At 36.1% G+C, this 17,830-nt stretch overlaps 1 protein-coding gene across 1 annotated transcript in view; it reads left to right on the top strand.

The window, feature by feature from the left end:
- Positions 1-17,830, top strand: part of SNTG2 (syntrophin gamma 2) — a gene marked incomplete at its 5' end in the record, with an annotated part of 93,624 nt that overhangs the window by 18,720 nt on the left and 57,074 nt on the right. The window contains one exon of the mRNA XM_085317260.1: positions 4,083-4,121. Within this exon, the coding sequence (XP_085173386.1) occupies positions 4,083-4,121 (39 nt within the window). The remainder of the gene's footprint in view (positions 1-4,082; positions 4,122-17,830) is intronic.

Below are 17,830 nucleotides of genomic sequence, written 5' to 3'. Positions count from 1 at the left end.
TTACTATTGTTTAATAGTTCTAGTTGTCTGACACAGCCACTGCACTCTTTGCAGATTCAGATTTTTGGTTTTAGTCCCCCTGCTGTCCCAAACAGTCCTATTACTGTACTGCTATGCTGAGAAGTCATGCATTCCYAACAAGGTGTAGCAAATTCCATTTATATTCCTGCCACAAGGCACCAGCTGTGGAAAGTGAGAACATAGGTTTCCCACTATATATAGGGAACATGCAGTGCTGTGCAATGTGGAGAGTACATACGTCCTTCTCCTCAGTCCAGTGACACAGGGGTATAATGTGATGTAGAAGGAGCCTCTTTTACATCAGGGCTGCAACCCTCCCTGCTTTGTATAGAGAATGAGTTAAGGCTATGCAGTGAATAGGAGTGGAATCCAAAGCATTCTTCCTTATTGTCCTTACCAACTGGAAGTGATGCTGTTCATGAGGCTGCTCTTCACATTACTCTTTGCTCATTCTCCAGAGAATCTGCATGGTCAGTCTCACACACAGTTTCTCACACAGATACTTCTGAACTTAGTGATGTAAGAAGTCAGATAACAGAATTTCTACCTTTTATAAAGAGAATTTAAAGTAGTTTGATTTAACAGGAAAGCAGGGTGAAAGGAGATATGATCACTGCTTATTCTATTTTTTTGTACTGTATTATATTATAGTGATCCTATAATTTATTGTGCCTTGGTCACCTGCAAGGAAATAATATTTTTTGTGTGCGTGACTTTGTTTCTGAGTAGTTACTTATGTATATTTTTCTCTGAAGCACTGGAGAATGGCTGGGGCTGAAGATAGGCAGGGTGTGATGGTATTTCTGGTGATGTTAAAGTATTTCAGATGCATTTTTGCTATGTCTTCTCAAATGCTCAAGATTAAGTCTACTAGCAATCCCCCAAATCAGACTGGTGAGGACTGCTTCCTTCTGTAACACTAGGCTTGTCACCAGTTTGTAGCACACAAGTTACAAACAAGGTTTCTTGGGTTCCCACTGGTTTGTTCCTGGCAAGGCCTTGAGAGTGCCAACAACCTCTGACACCTCCCACCTGCTCCCAGGGATTTAACCACGTGTGCTCAAGGCCAATGCTGACATCGTGCAGCCGTGCCGCCGGGGATGAGGCTACTGTGAGAAGTCCTGTGGGAGAGAGCTGGCAGAAGCCTTGSTGGGTGGTCCCCCTTTTCTTGGAAGCTGCATGTCAGGAACACTCATCCTTGGTCTTTGCCTGAGCTACAGTGCAGATTGTGTCTGCAGGGCTGTGACCTGCCTCTGTGTGATGGCCCCRCTCATCCTCTGGGGTGGCAGGGAAATGGTGCAGATCACAACAGGGTCCCTCCAAGGGGCTGGCAGACCCTCCCTGCACACCACCAGGTGCCTCAGCAGGGTGACAGCCAGGCTTGGCAGCTGTCTCAGGCTCCCAGCAGGTCAGCTTTGGCCACCTCATCACCCAGGGCCTGCACAGTTCAAATACACAATTCAGTTCAAATGAGCTGCAAAACAAGTTGGGGAGAAAAAGCCCTTATGGCCCACTATGGATTGGGGATGACTAACAAGTTCTTAGAGCCCTGGGGCCTTTGCATCATCCTCCGTGTACATATTCAAGGCCCTTACTGTCATCCTTCATTCCTCCGTGTTGCRTTTTATTCTAGGATGATTTTGTTGAAGATGGTTCTATACAGACTAAGACTTGYTATTGCTATCAATTAGCTACAAATATGTATTTATATATTGTTTACATTGCATTACATTACATTACACCGCACAACTGCATTTTGCTTAAAATAAAATAAATAAAAAATAAAAGTCTCATGTTCTTYGGAAAATTGTTGTGGCTAACCAAGCTGTAGCAAAGCTCCAGACATCCCAAGATCACAAGACAGGTCCAGACAAAGTGCAACAAGACCTGARGCTAGTGGTGTTAGCATGATGCAAGGCCTGTTGGCTTCTTACAGGCATGCTCTGCTTAGAMTCATAGAATCAGTAAGGTTGGAAGGGACCTCTGGAGATCATCCAGTCCAACCTCCCCGCTCAGCAGGGTCACCTAGAGCATGTTAAATAGGGTTGAATCCAGGTGGGCCTTGAAGATCCCCAGACAAGGAGACTCCACGACCTCCCTGGGCAACCTGTGCCAGGGCTCCATCACTCTCACAGGGAAGAAATTCGCTCTCACGCTCAGGCAGAACTTCCTGTGCTTCAATTTCTGCCCATTGCCTCTTGTCCTGACACACGGGACAACTGAAAAGAGTTTGTCCCCGTCCCCTTGACATCCTCCCTTCAGGTACTTGTACACATTGATAAGATCCCCCCTCAGACTTCTCTTCCCCAGGTTGAAGAGGCCCAGCTCTCGCAGGCATTCCTCCTAGGGCAGATGCTCCAGCCCTCTGATCATCTTCATAGCCCTACGCTGGACTCTCTCCAGTAGCTCCATGTCTCTCTTGTAGTGGGGAACCCAGAACTGGACAAAGGACTCAAGATGAGGCCTCCCCAGGGATGCGTAGAGGGGCAGGATCACCTCCCTCAACCTGCTGGCAACACTCTTCCTAATGTAGCCCAGGAGACCATTGGCCTTCTTGGCCACAAGGGCACACTGCTGGCTCATGGTCAACTTGTCATCCACCAGCACTCCCAGGTTCTTCTCTGCAGAGCTGCTCTCCAGAAGGTGTGCCCTCAGCTTGTACTGGTGCCTAGGGTTATTTCTCCCTAGGTGCAGGACCCTGCACGTGCCCTTGTTGAACCTCAGGAGGTTCCTCTCCACCCAACTCTCCAGCCTGTCCAGGTCTCTCTGGATGGCAGCACAGCCCTCAGGTGTGTCAACCACTCCTCCCAGCTTGTTATCGTCCACAAACTTTCTGAGGAGGCGCTCTGTCCCCTCATCCAGGTCATTGATGAAAAAGTTGAACAGGATGGGAGCCAGTGCTGAGCSCTGGGGGACACCACTAGCCACAGGCCTCCAACTAGAGTCAGAGCAGCAGATCATAACCCTCTGAGCTCTGCCTTTCAGTCAGTTCTCAATCTACCTCACTGTGCACTCATCTAGCTCACACTTCCTGGCCTTGCCTAGGAGGATGTTATGGGAGACAGCGTCAAAAGCCTTGCTGAAGTCAAGGTATACAACATCCACTGCTCTGCTCTCMTCTACTCAGCCAGTCATTCCATCTTCTGAGGTTTACCTGCAGATTTCATCTTGCAGATCTCCTACTCTCACTAGGATACTGGTGATTTCTTCTTCTTTTTTCTAGTGACTGTATCTTTTCCTGTGTGTAATTGTAGCTTTTGGTCTGTTATCACAAGCTTCTTATCACAAGCTATATATATATRTGTATATATATAAAAGGAGAAATGCTTTCTGATGATAARATTGTTTGGAAGGACTCATCAGATATGTGACTGTTTGCAGGTTCTGTTCCTACAGATAGGGGAGTCTTTCCTTGTAGTCATTCAATCTTTAAATGTCTAAATCCTATATCTTAAGTTCGCTGTTGTTAATATTTCACTTTAAGAAGGGTTTCACTTTAAAGAAGGGTTTGTCAGGGCTTGTTCACCAGTCTTCTATGCCAATTATGACTGACTGTCAAAGAAAAGCCAAAATCAGCACACCTCTTCATTGACTAAACAGTTAGCAAAAAGAAAGAACTGTAACTTTTGATTGAACAAAGCAAATTGTAAACAGAATTCCCTTCATCTGTCTTATATGCTGTGTCCTTCAGTTCCGAAAGTGCTTAAGCACGTGCTAATTTACAGATCTGCTTAAACAATTGTGAACTAGATCTAAATGATATTATCTACAGTAAGTATAATATTTTCACAGAGGCAAAGTAAAACTCAAAAAGCGTATTCTTTATGAAGGATTTCCTGAAAGCTCTGATGAAAGATTTCGTGTCTTTTGAGTCCTTTGTTTTCTAGGATTAGTATAATTATAATCTAGTATTTCTGCACTGAAAATATATAATTTCTTATAAGCTGAATTTTGAAGTACTAACACCAGTGTGCATTAACTGTGTCAATGATAATTGCCTCATAGTAACTCTTAGCATCAGAATATTAATAACTGAGTATTCTTCTATCTCTGTTCTATAGATGAAAATGGCAAATAAATGCTGTTCTCCCTCAGACCAGGTAAGACTTTAATAGTATTATCCAAATACATACATCRCTATCAGAATAAAAATTACTAATTTTTCTAATTCTTGTCATTGCTTTAAGTTGTAAAATTTGCAGAGCTTACATACAAACATTTAGTCAGTTCACAGATTCTAAAACCACATTTACAAAATCTGTTTTAAATTCCAAAATGTCATAGTTAACACAGCAGATTTTCACTAATCAACAGTAATGTTTAGAATCTCCCATTGTAGATTTAACAATAAATAAATAAATAAATAAAATTTAAAAAGAAGGCTGTATCACTGGATTAGATGGAGCCATGATCTAAGTGCAAGGGAGAGACAGTTTAACTTACAAATATGCCTTGGAAAATGTAATGTATGCTTGCATGCCTGTAGCTGCAGTGATAGTCTGACAAACTGATATAACTTTATATCTACCTCACATTATTATGCACAGATTGCCCAGAAATATATTGCAAATATGATCTCCTTTTGATGTGTCATGCTGTGCAGACTCCATGCTGCAGTGACCATTTGTCTGGGGTTTTTGGAGTTTAGGGAGCCAAATGTGATGTTGCTGCACCTCCAGCTAGCCAAGTATTCTGAAGACTCAGTGAATTTACTGCACTGGAAAGCCTTCTTACTTACTGTGGCATTGTAAAGTTTTGAGTTTTTTTTTTCTTTTTTTCCATTTACTTTGTAAAATATTTTTTTTCTTTTTCCAGGCTAATTCTATAATTCTGGGAAATAAATTGAATCATAAAACTAATCATAAAACTATAATAAAACTAATGAGATTCACATTTATTTGCTATTTTTACATCAATCTGATGTTGAACATTACTCAGGAAAAAAGAGCCCAATCCTTGTCTGTTTCCAAGAGTGCAGTGTTTGCAGATTACAAAAATGAAAATTAGTCAGGTTGTCTTTTACTGCTTACCACTTTCCTATTGAAATTTATTATAGAATTTTACTACAGAATTAAAAGCCTGAGTCTAAAAGTATTTTATACGGACATCAAATAAATGTTTAATATGTTTGTTATTAATTAGATAGATGTATATCCTGTCATGTGTCACTATTTTGTTATCTTATCTGAAAAATGTACTTGGATATTTATAGACTAGAAGAACTTCTAGAAGTTCTTAAAAATATCTAACCATTTGCATTTTCTTACCCAGGAACCTGATCTATTTTGTTATACTAGTGTCTGCATTTTGTAGGGGGGGAAAGAAGTTCACCTGAAGAACTACTCTAATACTATTCATAGTAAATGCCCCAAAGTTATCCCTAAAACAAATTAAATACCTATTTAAGAAGAAAGCATTTAATTATTGCTTCTCATTAATAATCAAACTGATATGAAAAAGGTGATTATGAATGGTTGGGGGAAAGGTATTGAATTTGGATATATGTTGTTGSATGAATTCGCTACTACAAGTACTTTGGTAACTGTTTTCATAACATCTGAATCACATTTTAAATTTAATTATATATTTAATTATCTATAACTTAAAGAAATTAAGAATAATGATAAATGAGAATTGCTCCCTGTAATTGCTTACCTTCCKGCTGTATGGTATAACTATTAGTGTAATTAATAATAATTTCCAAAATATATTTAATGTTCTTGGGACTCTCATTTTTTTGGAGCTGCAGGGGTACTGAAATAAAAGAAATGCCATATTTGCTATACTGTAGCATTCACATGAAAAACTGAAAATGGATTTCCAACTTCTATTTTATTAAAGACAGAAGTGGTAATTGACATTAAAATATCTGCTCATAAGTTCTTTCTTAAATTAAGCATGAGAATATTAGAGGAGCTCTTTGTTGGCACAGTTAGCTTGAAAAGTTCTGTTTAAAGGCTTTGGCTCAAGATGCTGAGTTATAAGGTGAATGAAGATGCTACAAGAATGAGCTTTTTTGTATTAATAGACGACTTTTCAAATGATCAATTCTATTCTTTTAAATTTTGTTCGTCTCAATTTTTGTACATGTATTGTGATACTTTAAAAAAAGGAAGGAGTAGTCTTCCTCAATTWGTAAATAAATATTGGGGACAGTAATACAACCCAACATTAGATGCCTAATTTGATTTCCGAAGTTAACAGGCTAGTCTCTATAAACTATCCATTTAGTCAGGGCAGAAAAATATTCTTTTCTAGAGTGTTATTCAAATGAGGAACTTCATATCAATCAGTGTTTTAAATGATCCTTTATACAAGCCTATTCTTCTGCTTTGACTATACTGGGGTCCTAAGAAGGCCCCCAGGAGCCTCTTAATTTATCATCTAAGGTAGGTGCCTAAAGTTAAGCAGTACAAATCCATCACCCTCCACAATATGAAAGGAATGAAAGATGCAATTAGAATGTAAATTTCTGGAATGGCAAATTTAAGGCAAGACTGATGTCACTTACATTATGTGTATACAGGCTGAATTGCTCTTGTTAATATAATTGATTTAAAAGACAGAGAAAAGATAATCTGGAGGTAATTTGAAGAGCTTCCTTAAGTAAATTTTGTGATAGTTGCAGATTTATCCTYCCTTTTGAGTACAGGCATTCCTCAGAAATTAAATAGAGCCTTTGAGTTTCATTATTGTATTGGTTGCCATGAGTTTCCCTCATTGCCTTCAGAATCCAAACTAATCTTTCAAAAAGGGGTGAGCTCAGATCAGGACTGGTCCCATTCAGATGCTATTTTTCATAGGTCTGTAATATAGTAGGATTTGGAGTCAACAAATAGAAAATTATTGTACTAAACCTGTGTTTCTTGCTTTTCTTTCACGTTGTTCCAGACTGATTTAATGTAAATATTATTCTGAACAAGGTTAATTGCATGGACATTTATCTAAGCAAACTGTAGAGTGAAGTGATGGAAGTAATGGTTTCCTGATCTAAAACAGCTGTATTTCTGGGTCTCATTGCCCAAAGAAGACATTAGACAAARAGTTTGCACTTTGACATACTTATAAGAGCCAAAGTTAGGAAGAGGTAGTAGCAGAGGTAGTGGTAGCAACAACTGTAATTATTATGACTATAATATTAAATTAAACAGGACAAGGTCATCAAGCTAATTGCCATAGTCTGGCCACATTCATACTGTTAACGTCTCTTCTCATCCAAAGGATGAGAAGATTTAAACTGGGAAGCATTTAAACTATTGGAATTTCATTTTGCCAATGCTTAAATCCCAAACTGTTCTTGGGAATTTTTTGTAGAGTGTAGAGTGTTAGTCATCCCAGACCATGTCATGCTAGTTAGTCTCTGACAAGGACTAATTATAAAAATTTGACAGGTATACAAATAAGTACCACTGCTGAAGCCCTGACACTAAATGTAACCTGTGTAGACCTCAGATGATTGGAGGCATGAGGCATCTAGGCATTGGGTACTTTTAGAGCAGATTGGTACTGTGCAAGGAGACAGGGAGATTGAGCTAGGTTTTACATTACTGTATTGAGTGTGGAGGATGTTTACAACTGCCGTTGTCCAAACATCGTAACTTTTGATTCTGCTCGATGTAATTTGTTACAGTGCTCTAGAGACTTGAAAGAATTTAATTCTGTTATCAATAAACAGTTAGATTTGTGACTCAATTCTCAAAAAGATACGCACCACTGAATTGCTGCGTACTTTTTATGAAACAGTAAATTAGGTGATTCTCTTCATACAGAAAAAATACTTGCAAGGYTGTTGGTTTTTAAGACTATATGAGCATTTACCATCCACCCCTAAGCAATACCTTTTCTTCTCAGTATAATTAGGAAAAYGTTCATTGAATATTAATCAATACTATGTATAATTTTACTTTATATATTATAAAACAAATGTTCGATTTTTCCTACAATGTTTCTTTCCTTGTTTATTTTGATTTTTTGCAGTTACAGGAAAAGATGAACCCTCTCCCTGTCATTGTTTGCATACACACACACACGCGCGCGCGCGCGCGCGCAATTTGCTCTTTTTTATTGATTGTATGGATTTCAGTATTTATAACAGTCAGTAATTTAGAGCATGAGGGGGATTTTATGAATTTGGAGCCTTGCTTTAGTTGTGTCTTTTACCAGACTTATACATGRTGGTGCCTCAGGTATTCTCATCTGCAGCCCTGTACTTGAGAAACTTCCACTATATTATACCTCTAGAGGAAATCATATAGAAATTAAATTCTAGAGACAATGATTATAAAAGAAGAGCATGTACCCAAACGGACACAGATTAAGATGTAACTATTAAGAGATATATAGGTAACAAATAATTACCCTGTAAATTCATTAATAGCAAGAAGACAACAAAGGAAATTATTTATCTCTACTCAGTTTATCAGAAATAAGCCTTCACTAAAAAGGTGCAACGGATKGTTATTGCAAGTAATACTAGCAAAATATGGCAAGATCTCAGATTACAAAATTCAGGAAAGTTTTAGTGGTACTTATGCTTTCAGTGCCTTCTGATGTGAAAGAATGGTCAAAGTAATGTCAGAGCTGTTATCAAGATACCTCAGAGGATTTATGACTGCCAGCTGACAGATTGAAAAACTAGGAAAGGGTGAATAGTGTCTGTTACTAGAAAGAAAGAGAAATTGGAGAAATAGAGACTAGTCAATAAACTTCAAACTCTAGAAAGAAATCTGAAATAAATAAGCAGAATATTTGTATACATCTGAAAGATAACAAGCGGATGAGTGGCAGCCATGAAGGATTTGTCAAGAATAAGTAATGAATATCTAATCTATTTTCCTTCTGTGGTAGGATAACTCATCTTGTGGATGGGTGAGAAGCAGCTGCTGTATCTTGACTTCAGTAAAGCTTTTGACAGTTCTTGACATGATAGTATTGTAAACAAATTTTGTCCAGATTTCCTCATACAAGCTTTTTTGGGTAATCTTAGAAGAGGGGTAGATGGTTCACTTTTAAAGCTAAATGATATATTGATGAAGTCCTGAAGAGGTCTTTCACAGATCCAATTCACTTGAATATTTTCTTTACGATGTGTGTATGTGTAGTGTATGTGTACTAGTTCAGTGCACTAGTAATAGTATGTGTACTAGTTTTGTAAACATGAAGCTGTAAAAGACAACATTAGATGTAAGAATGATTTTGGCATATTGAGTCTGAAAAACAGGATGGAAGCCAGTTATGGTACAGCGCATAAGCAAGAATAATCAACAAATATTTTTGAGAGGCTGTGGGAACAAATGTGTTGTTTTTGGAACACAGCTGTGTTCCAAAACGTGTTTGGAGACCTAAACTCTGTTGGGTAGTTCAGTCCATCCTCCATTGCCTTACTAACATTAGGGAGGGCGTCATAGTGCTACTGACTGCAGAAGCCAATCAGACACACATGGTGTCATCAGAAAAAAAAAAAAAAAAAAAAAAAAAAAAAAAGCTTGTTATTATACCAGACTGTGGTAGTCAGGCACAGGGCTGATTAGCAGGGACCTCCCAAAAGTCCCGGTTACACGGTTTACTTTATATTCCCTTTTATCCCTTTTTCTTCCTTCCAAATAAGCAACCCGCACACTTTTTAGTTTTTTCTAATTGGTCCCTATTTTTCTCATTTTTACATTTTGGGGGTTTATTTTGGCCTTAGTCACTAATCCTCCACACCCTCAGTAATCTGGCACCTCTCTTTCTTCTGATATTCTTCACCCAACAGGAGTTCCTGATGCTTTCCTGTCATATATTTTGCCTGCCAGCTTATTCCATTATAGTTTTATTAGCATGGTAGTGCTAGCCTGGAGTTGGCCAGCCACTTTTTCTTGTACATTGTGTGCAACGTCGAGCAGTTTCTCACGTTGTTACTTTGTCAGTTTAATCTCAGACCAGAGCTGCATATTATAACTGCAATGTCTCTGTGACTTTTGATAAAGAGGCAAGCATGCTGGGCTATATGTTACGTATAGGTGAGTGTACTCCGCAAAATACGCAAAATGCAAAGTGTTCCATCTAATTTTGGGCACTATGCTGCAGAAAAGATTTTGACCAGAAGTCTTCAGAAATGGTAACTTGATGTTGCGGAGTGAAAGAAAATAAATGTTCTTATGTAGTTGATCAGAGTATGACATGTGGAAAGAAGCAAGATGCTACACAAACTACATGTTATGATGCRTGGAATTTTTGCTCCAGTTGTGGACTGAAGGAGTTTCTATTTCCTATACTTGAAGGATGAAGCAATATGAGCCTTTAATCATAGAATCATAGAATMAGTAAGGTTGGAAGGGACCTCTGGAGATCATCTAGTCCAACCTCCCTGCTCAGCAGGGTCACCTAGAGCATGTTAGACAGGGTCACATCCAGGCGGGCCTTGAAGATCCCCACAGAAGGAGACTCCACAACCTCTCTGGGCAACCCGTTCCAGTACTCCGTCACTCTCACAGGGAAGAAATTCCTGGAGAGGGCAAAAAGACTCTTAAATTGTAATTACAGCACAGATGACTCATATTAGACATGAGGAAAGACTTAATCTCTGGTAAAGCTGATAAATTGCTGGAATAGACTGTTGGAAAAAATTATGGAGTCTTCATTACTGGAGGTCCTTAAGAGGTTAAAAAAACATCTTTTAGAAATAAAATAGGTATCATGGGTCAGGACCCATGCATTTCAGAGAGGTTTTTAAACAATTTCTCAGAAGCCTCTTTCCCTCTCTGTTTTGGATGATTATGTRAACCTAATTCTGAATAAGGAACTTTTTCAAGAATGAAGGGTTTTCCCACTGTTCTTCATAGCAGAATTGCTGTCTTGGACATACTGTGAACTCTGGCTTCATGCTGCAGATTCAAACATTRCACATACTCTTATAAGATGATTTTGTCTTTTTTCATTTTCTTAAATTAGATAAAAATATATATATTATAATGTATATAATATAATATAATATATAATATATAATTATATATAATTATTTATATGTATATAATTGTATTTATAATATATATTTATTATTATAATTATATTATAAAATAGTATGTTCTATATATATCATATCCTGATAAATCTAGTTTCTCCAAACTATTAGTCTGCAAAAATTTGATTCTTGTAGACAGTAGTTTTAGGACTTACTCATATAGAAACAGAGCAGGACTAACTCCTTTGAACATAATTCAACCTCTTAAAGATAGAATTTAAATTTTCCTTTGTAATTGTTCTTACTTTGTTTATACAAGAGGTCAGTTATGCAGTTCTTAATGAAATTCTCTTGATCTGATTCAGAGATTTTTCTAGGACCTCAACACTTTCACTGAAAATAAAATTTATTGTAACAAATAAGTACTACTTCAAAGCACTTAAACAGTTGAACCTCTAATCATGTAATAATTATGTAATTCCTCTGATGTAAATAACTATTACTATTATACTGATATTGAAGATGAAAGAACTGTAGATAATAAGGTTAAGAAATTTGTCAAACTTGATGGAACAAATCAATACATTCTGATTATCCTTGTTGTATTTCTGAACATATCTCAAAAATCTCACTGTACCTCCTAAAACAAATACAGAATCACAATGTGTCRTGGCATTTGTATGTTCCATTTTTCTCTCTTTAGAATGGAAAATATTTGTGTTAATGAAATAGTTTGTATTAGTTTACTCTTTTAAAGTCAGAAGACTGAAACATTTGATTCTAGAAACTAGAAACTCTATCAGCTGGGCTTATGGTTTCTCTGACAGCGACTGGAACAATGTAGTTCTGTTTTTCGTGAAAAATCATTTTCTCTGATTAAGCTATGTTCCTAGTAATTTCATTGAGCTTCCATAAGCTCTTACAATATAAAAAATTGTTAACAATTAATCTTTATTCTCTGTTTCTGTACCATTCAGACCTCTCCCTACTCTCTTTTCAATTTCTGCTTTCCAGACTGAGTGCTGACCTACCGTACAGATTTCCTGTTTTTATGTCTGGACATCCATATTACCATCTTCTGTAATTTTTGTAGTTCTATCTTCTCCCCCCCCCTTTTTTTTTGTTGTTGTTGTTGTTGTTTATTTCTGCCTTACCATTGTGAGAAAGAGTCTAGAGGATATAGTCTTCTGCACAGGGAGCTCCTCATCACATCTTTTAGAACTAAYTGCTTTTCACTCAGTTTTACAGAACAGTCATTTCACTAGATTCACACTATAAGATCAATCCTTCTCCCTCAGGATGATTTTCCAAATAAAATTATGTTAACATTTTAAGAAGAATTATCATGTARTTGATTATGAGATAACATGCAGGAGGAAGCTGGGAGTAAATTTTCAGACTGARTTTTATTTTTTGATGACCTTTGTGCAACAGCTATAAATTGATTTTTTTTTCAAATTTCCAGAACATCAGAAGAAACATCTTTATTTGGTGGGGAGGAGGAGCTTTTTTAATCTCACTTTATTGTGGTTGTAATCCTAATAAGAAAATAAACATACATTTAAGAAAACAGTAAGTAAGGACCTGAGTTTTCCACTATTACTTAGTTTGGGTTCCTGCTGCACAAGTAGCCCTACTGATTTTTTTTWAAAAAAATACAAGAATATGTAAAAGAGCAATGCATCTACTAATATGGAAGAACATGATTCAGAACAGTTGAGTAAGGTTTGACCATCAGCTGTTGAGATATGAATGTTGCTCTGGGAGAGAGAAGAGGAACATCTGTTCAACATGAGTAAAGAAGTGCATCTAATTAGGTAAAAATAACAATAAGATTCAGATTAGACTATAATTAATTCTAAATTAATTCTAAGTTATTGTAGGACATATGCTGTGGAATGATTCCGTGAAAAATGGACAAATAGAAACACAGTGGCTGGAAGAATTAGCAAGAGGCGCTGTGGGAAGAACACAAAGGCAAAAGATGAAAGGTCAGACAAAACTATTTAGGTTTGATTTCAAAAACATCTTCTGTAGATTCAACTGAAAAGAAATGTATCCATAAAATTTAAAACTTTTAAAGAACGTGAGTCTTATTTTGCTGATAGCCAATTATCATTATCTCCAGATTTGATGAAACAGCTCAGACCTCAAAATATATTGGAAATATTGGAAATTTTGGTCATTTTATTAAACACTGGAGTGGATTACTTCATCTTTTATGGATATTTAAAATATATATGTATTAACTGTGTTGTGTTATGMTATTTGTGTTGATACGAAAAATTCATTTGGATAGGTCCCCAATCTACACTGGTACCACTTCAAGCAGAAGACTGGACTAGATTAGCTCCAGAGGTCCCTACCAATCTAAATTATTCTATGATTTTCTGTTTGGATCTTCTTTTCTGAAAGGCTCTCAGGTGTCATTAAAGAGAGCAATATGGGCTGTAATAACTGTTTTGACATACCATTTCTGGACAGGAAGCTGAAAGCTGGATATTCTTGACTTAGTACATGTGTGCACCCTTTATTAATTTTGGTCACACCTGCTCTGGCAAAATATAGCTGACATTTACCTGCAGATACTGATCTACAGTGTACCACAGTTTTCAAACTTTGGCCAATAGGCTGGGCATTACACTGTGCTATTATATAAAAGGCAAACATAGGTGTATCACTTTCTTCTGCACTCAGAAAAGGATTTTTTTTTTTCGAAGACAACTTACTGGTAACTGATCTCAAGATTGTTTTAGGTTTTAGATCCTAACTTGAAAAAGAAGGCTATTCGGAAATTACCACTAGGCTATTATGAAAAAAGTGTGTGACATTAGCCCCAATTTTACCAGCAGCCTTGTAACAGAAACAGTAGTCACTACCCAGAGCACTCTGAATCCAAATTTAATATAGGCAGTCAGCTCCTGGGAAGATGAGTGAAGTCACACACATACCCATCTTTGTGGCTTCCTTTGGGTGGACATGTTGCTATTTGTGCTGCTCAAGTTGTATCTAGCTTGGACTTATAAAATTCCCTCTGAGGTTGAAGCATGTAAAAATATTGACTATCATCATTTCTATATTCCTCTTTAGTTTCATCCCTATAACATGTTTTTTTTTTTAATAAATGTTAAAAATGTAATTCTGACAGAAATTGATTCAATTAAATACAATGGAAACCATCAATGTAATGCATCAGATCTTCTGGCATGCCAATTTGTTTTTCAAAATTTATTATTTTCATAATAATTATGTATGCAAGAGGCCTGCAGGTCCCAAAGATATAGAAAAATCTATTAGCTTCTCCTCCCCCCCCCCCAGTACTAGTTAATATACGCAGTCTGACACTTCCTTTGGAAAAGACCAGAAAAAGGACAAATCTAAAACGAAAGCAATATATATTTCTGTTTGCTTTCTTGTTTTTGCATTGTTCCATGATGCTTTATGAAACAACATTATTGTTTGATCTGCAGTCAAAGCTGGTTTCTATTGTACATCCTTCTCCCTCTTTACCTAAATGAGCATTCAATCTGACCTTTCATATGTCAGAGATCTACTTGATTTTCTTTAACTGTTTTCCCCTTGAATGTTTTACTTCATTTACTTTTCATAGCTATTTAACTAACATGCTACATGCAAAATGTACTGATGACTTTATTAAATGTTACACGTGTTAAGTTTCCAGTCATCTGGATGCTCTATTGCTGTAGGAAAACAGTAAGTGCAAATAAGAACCTTCATCCATCTGCTATCATTGGATTACATTTTGTTAGTGGCTTATATTATCACTCTGTAATGAGTGTCATTGCTCATTTTGTTCCTACAGGAACTTTTGTAAAGTATTTTGGAACACTTTAGGAAATTAATAACACRGCAATGATAAATGGGTAATTTTCCATGCAGTTTCAAATAGCAGCCTCAGATTGATTAGGCAGTATAGGAAAGGAGTGCTAAAAGCAGTGCTGAAAATGGGGTAGTTTGTAGTGTTGTGCCAAATCAGCACTCCTTAAAACTTCAAATGGGAGGTTTTGGTCTAATTAAAATCTCCCTAGCATACTTATCAATCACAAGCAGCTTATTATCGAGTGCCAATATTTGGTTGGATTTTTTTTTCCATACAGACTTCTGTTCTACTGAATAATTGTTCTTTTACCCATTCACGTGGTCTAAATGACCATTAAATAAACCAGTTAATAAGAAGAAGGGGTGGAGAGAAAGTAAACAAATGTTAGATCTTTTTTTCATACTTTTTATAAAAGATGCATAATTTTATTTACATGTTAATTAAAGACTGATTCTAATAAAGAAAATTCTTCTATTTTCCTTCTTTATTTTTAAGCACTTTGTGTCATCATCGTTGATTATAAATTTGTTATACTCTCTTATTTATGTTTTTCCCAGATTTATTTTTYTCCTTGATTTTTCTTTCTTTACATACCTGTATAAGGTCTTTTCTTTTATTCTTTTCATTTTAATTTCACATTTATTTTGTTTCATTATTTTCTATCTTAMAATATTGATGTCTTTCTCCTCCTGAATGTCCTTTCCCTTGTCTCTCTGATTTGCATTTGCCTTTCCTCTTTCTCTTGTATACTCATTAACACGCACTTTCTAGTTTCCCCCTTTATTATCCTCAATTAATTCAAATAAGAGTAATGCAACTCTAAACCTACTGAGCTCACTCCAAATCTTCCAGTAGCAATCATTCTTCAGACACATACTTCTTCCTGTAGACAGTATCTCATTTCAGCAATCTGTATTTAAATTAGCTCAAATACTGCTTTTCTACTAAATATATGAATATGTGAAAACTCTAAGCCAAACAACTACTAAAACCTTTCAGGTCTTCTAGCCATATTATATTTCTTTTCTTAAATATACCTATGTACTGAGACTTCATACATGCAGTAAATTTTCTACAGGCGTATTCTTCTCTGACTTTTATACCAAATCTACAGATGGTTTCTTGTTGATCTTTTTTCACGCTTTCTTTAAAAAAAGGGATCAGGATGATATAAGAACAGATATCTTAGAAAAGCCAGGAAATGGCATAAGTTTTCTTTTTACTTACTTTACTCTTATTTATGTAAGAATCTCAGAGTGTGAATATAGAAACCATAACCTTGTGATTTGAAAGGCTTTCAAAACTTTTGAAGGGTTTTTTTTTTTTTTTCCATTCACATTGAACTATAACATACTAGCTACTTTTTGTGGATGAGTTTTTATTTTCTTTTGTAAGACGGAAATCAGCAAGCCATTTTTTCTTATTTCTACTGCTAAACACAAAAATTGCTTCCTTATTCAAGAAACTATATTGACAATATGAACTTAAGTAGCTCATATTTAAACAAAATGGAAACTAGAAAACTGTTAATCAATTTCTGACATTTCTTAAGAATTATCATCAAATACAGAAACCAAATGTTTGGAGTTCTAAGACTGCTTTGATGATGTTATATTACTTGGGTTTTTTATTATTTAAATCCTTTGTTTCTGGATTTTTTTTTTTTTTTGATTTGGCTACTCATTTCAGTCAAGCAGAGTAATAGTATTCTGTCCAATGTATCTGACGTGTAACTGAAATATTACTGTTTTGTTTTTTCTGTAGTCCTTGAAGAAGTGGAATGAATAGATGACCTCATGACAATCCATATTTTTTTTTAATAAGAAATTAAATGAGTGATATTACAGTGGTACAATTATTAGTTAATAGAAAGACCATACTCCCCAAAAGGGTTTTGCAGTCCCCCAAAATCTCGTCCAATTAATGGGYTTTTTTTGTATAATTTGGTGATTTTTGGTCTGGAGTTGAAAGGGATGCCAGCATACTAAAGCAGATTTTCATTGAGTTACAGGTGCTAATAATTATAAAAATCTGTTTGCAGTACGGGAAAGGATATACTTGAAGCTAAGCCTTTTCATTCTACCTACCACAAGTAGTCTGGTCACAGTATCATGTGACTACAATAAAATAATAATACATTTCCATTTTAGTAAAACACGTAAAACACAAGCTCAAAATATGTCTGTAACTGATCAGGAAATGTAACCTCTGCTGGTAGCTAAATACTCACTCAAGAAAGTACCTAAAAGATTAAGTGCTGCGCTAAATCACAGCTATAATATTTGGTATTTCTAGCTCATCTTGCAGTCATAGGTAAGAATACACTAGTGGTTCRGTCTTCATGTGAATTCTAGAAAGGGAAAATATCCCCATTTCACAAATGGCAAAAACTTTGGCATAAAGCATATTTTCATTGGAAAAGAAAAAAAACCCTCAATTTAAAGAAATTCAGATCAACTTTTTCTAAACTTAATATCATAGTGGAATGAAGGTATGGTTGTCTTTTACACTGCTATTGCTAGTTAAGGCCAATGCTTACAGACCAGACAGTGTTTTTAGTCAACTAGATGCATCAATATGTATCTAGCTGTAAAGATTTTCCTGCCAACACACAAAATCACAGAGATATTTAGAAGCAAAGCACAGTCTTGAGGAGACTGAGTAACACATCTGAAGTGACAAAGGAAAGATGTGGAAAACCAGAAACTGAATTCCAGTCTTCTGATACCAACCTTGCCAAGGTTTTGACTGAGAACTTGATCTTTCCTTGTTTTAATATCCTAAATGATATCTATGGTTTGTGACAAGATATATAGTTATATTTTTTCAGGATGTATTTGATTTAATGTGTGATGTCTGATGTGTGATGTGCTGATGTCTATTAATGACCTGAACAAGCTGCAAACTACAAACAAAAAGAAGTTTACCATTTGCCGTTGTGGAGATTTCTGAAATTCTTCAGTGAGTGCCACTGTAAGAATAAGTTATTGTTATCATTATTATCGTTATGAACATAATAGCAAGCT

Source organism: Rhea americana, unplaced genomic scaffold (genome assembly GCF_003343005.1).
Source record: "Rhea americana isolate MKP2758 unplaced genomic scaffold, rheAme1 scaffold_491, whole genome shotgun sequence".
In the NCBI taxonomy this organism is placed as follows: domain Eukaryota; kingdom Metazoa; phylum Chordata; class Aves; order Rheiformes; family Rheidae; genus Rhea; species Rhea americana.
This window is presented reverse-complemented; position numbering and strand designations above follow the sequence as displayed.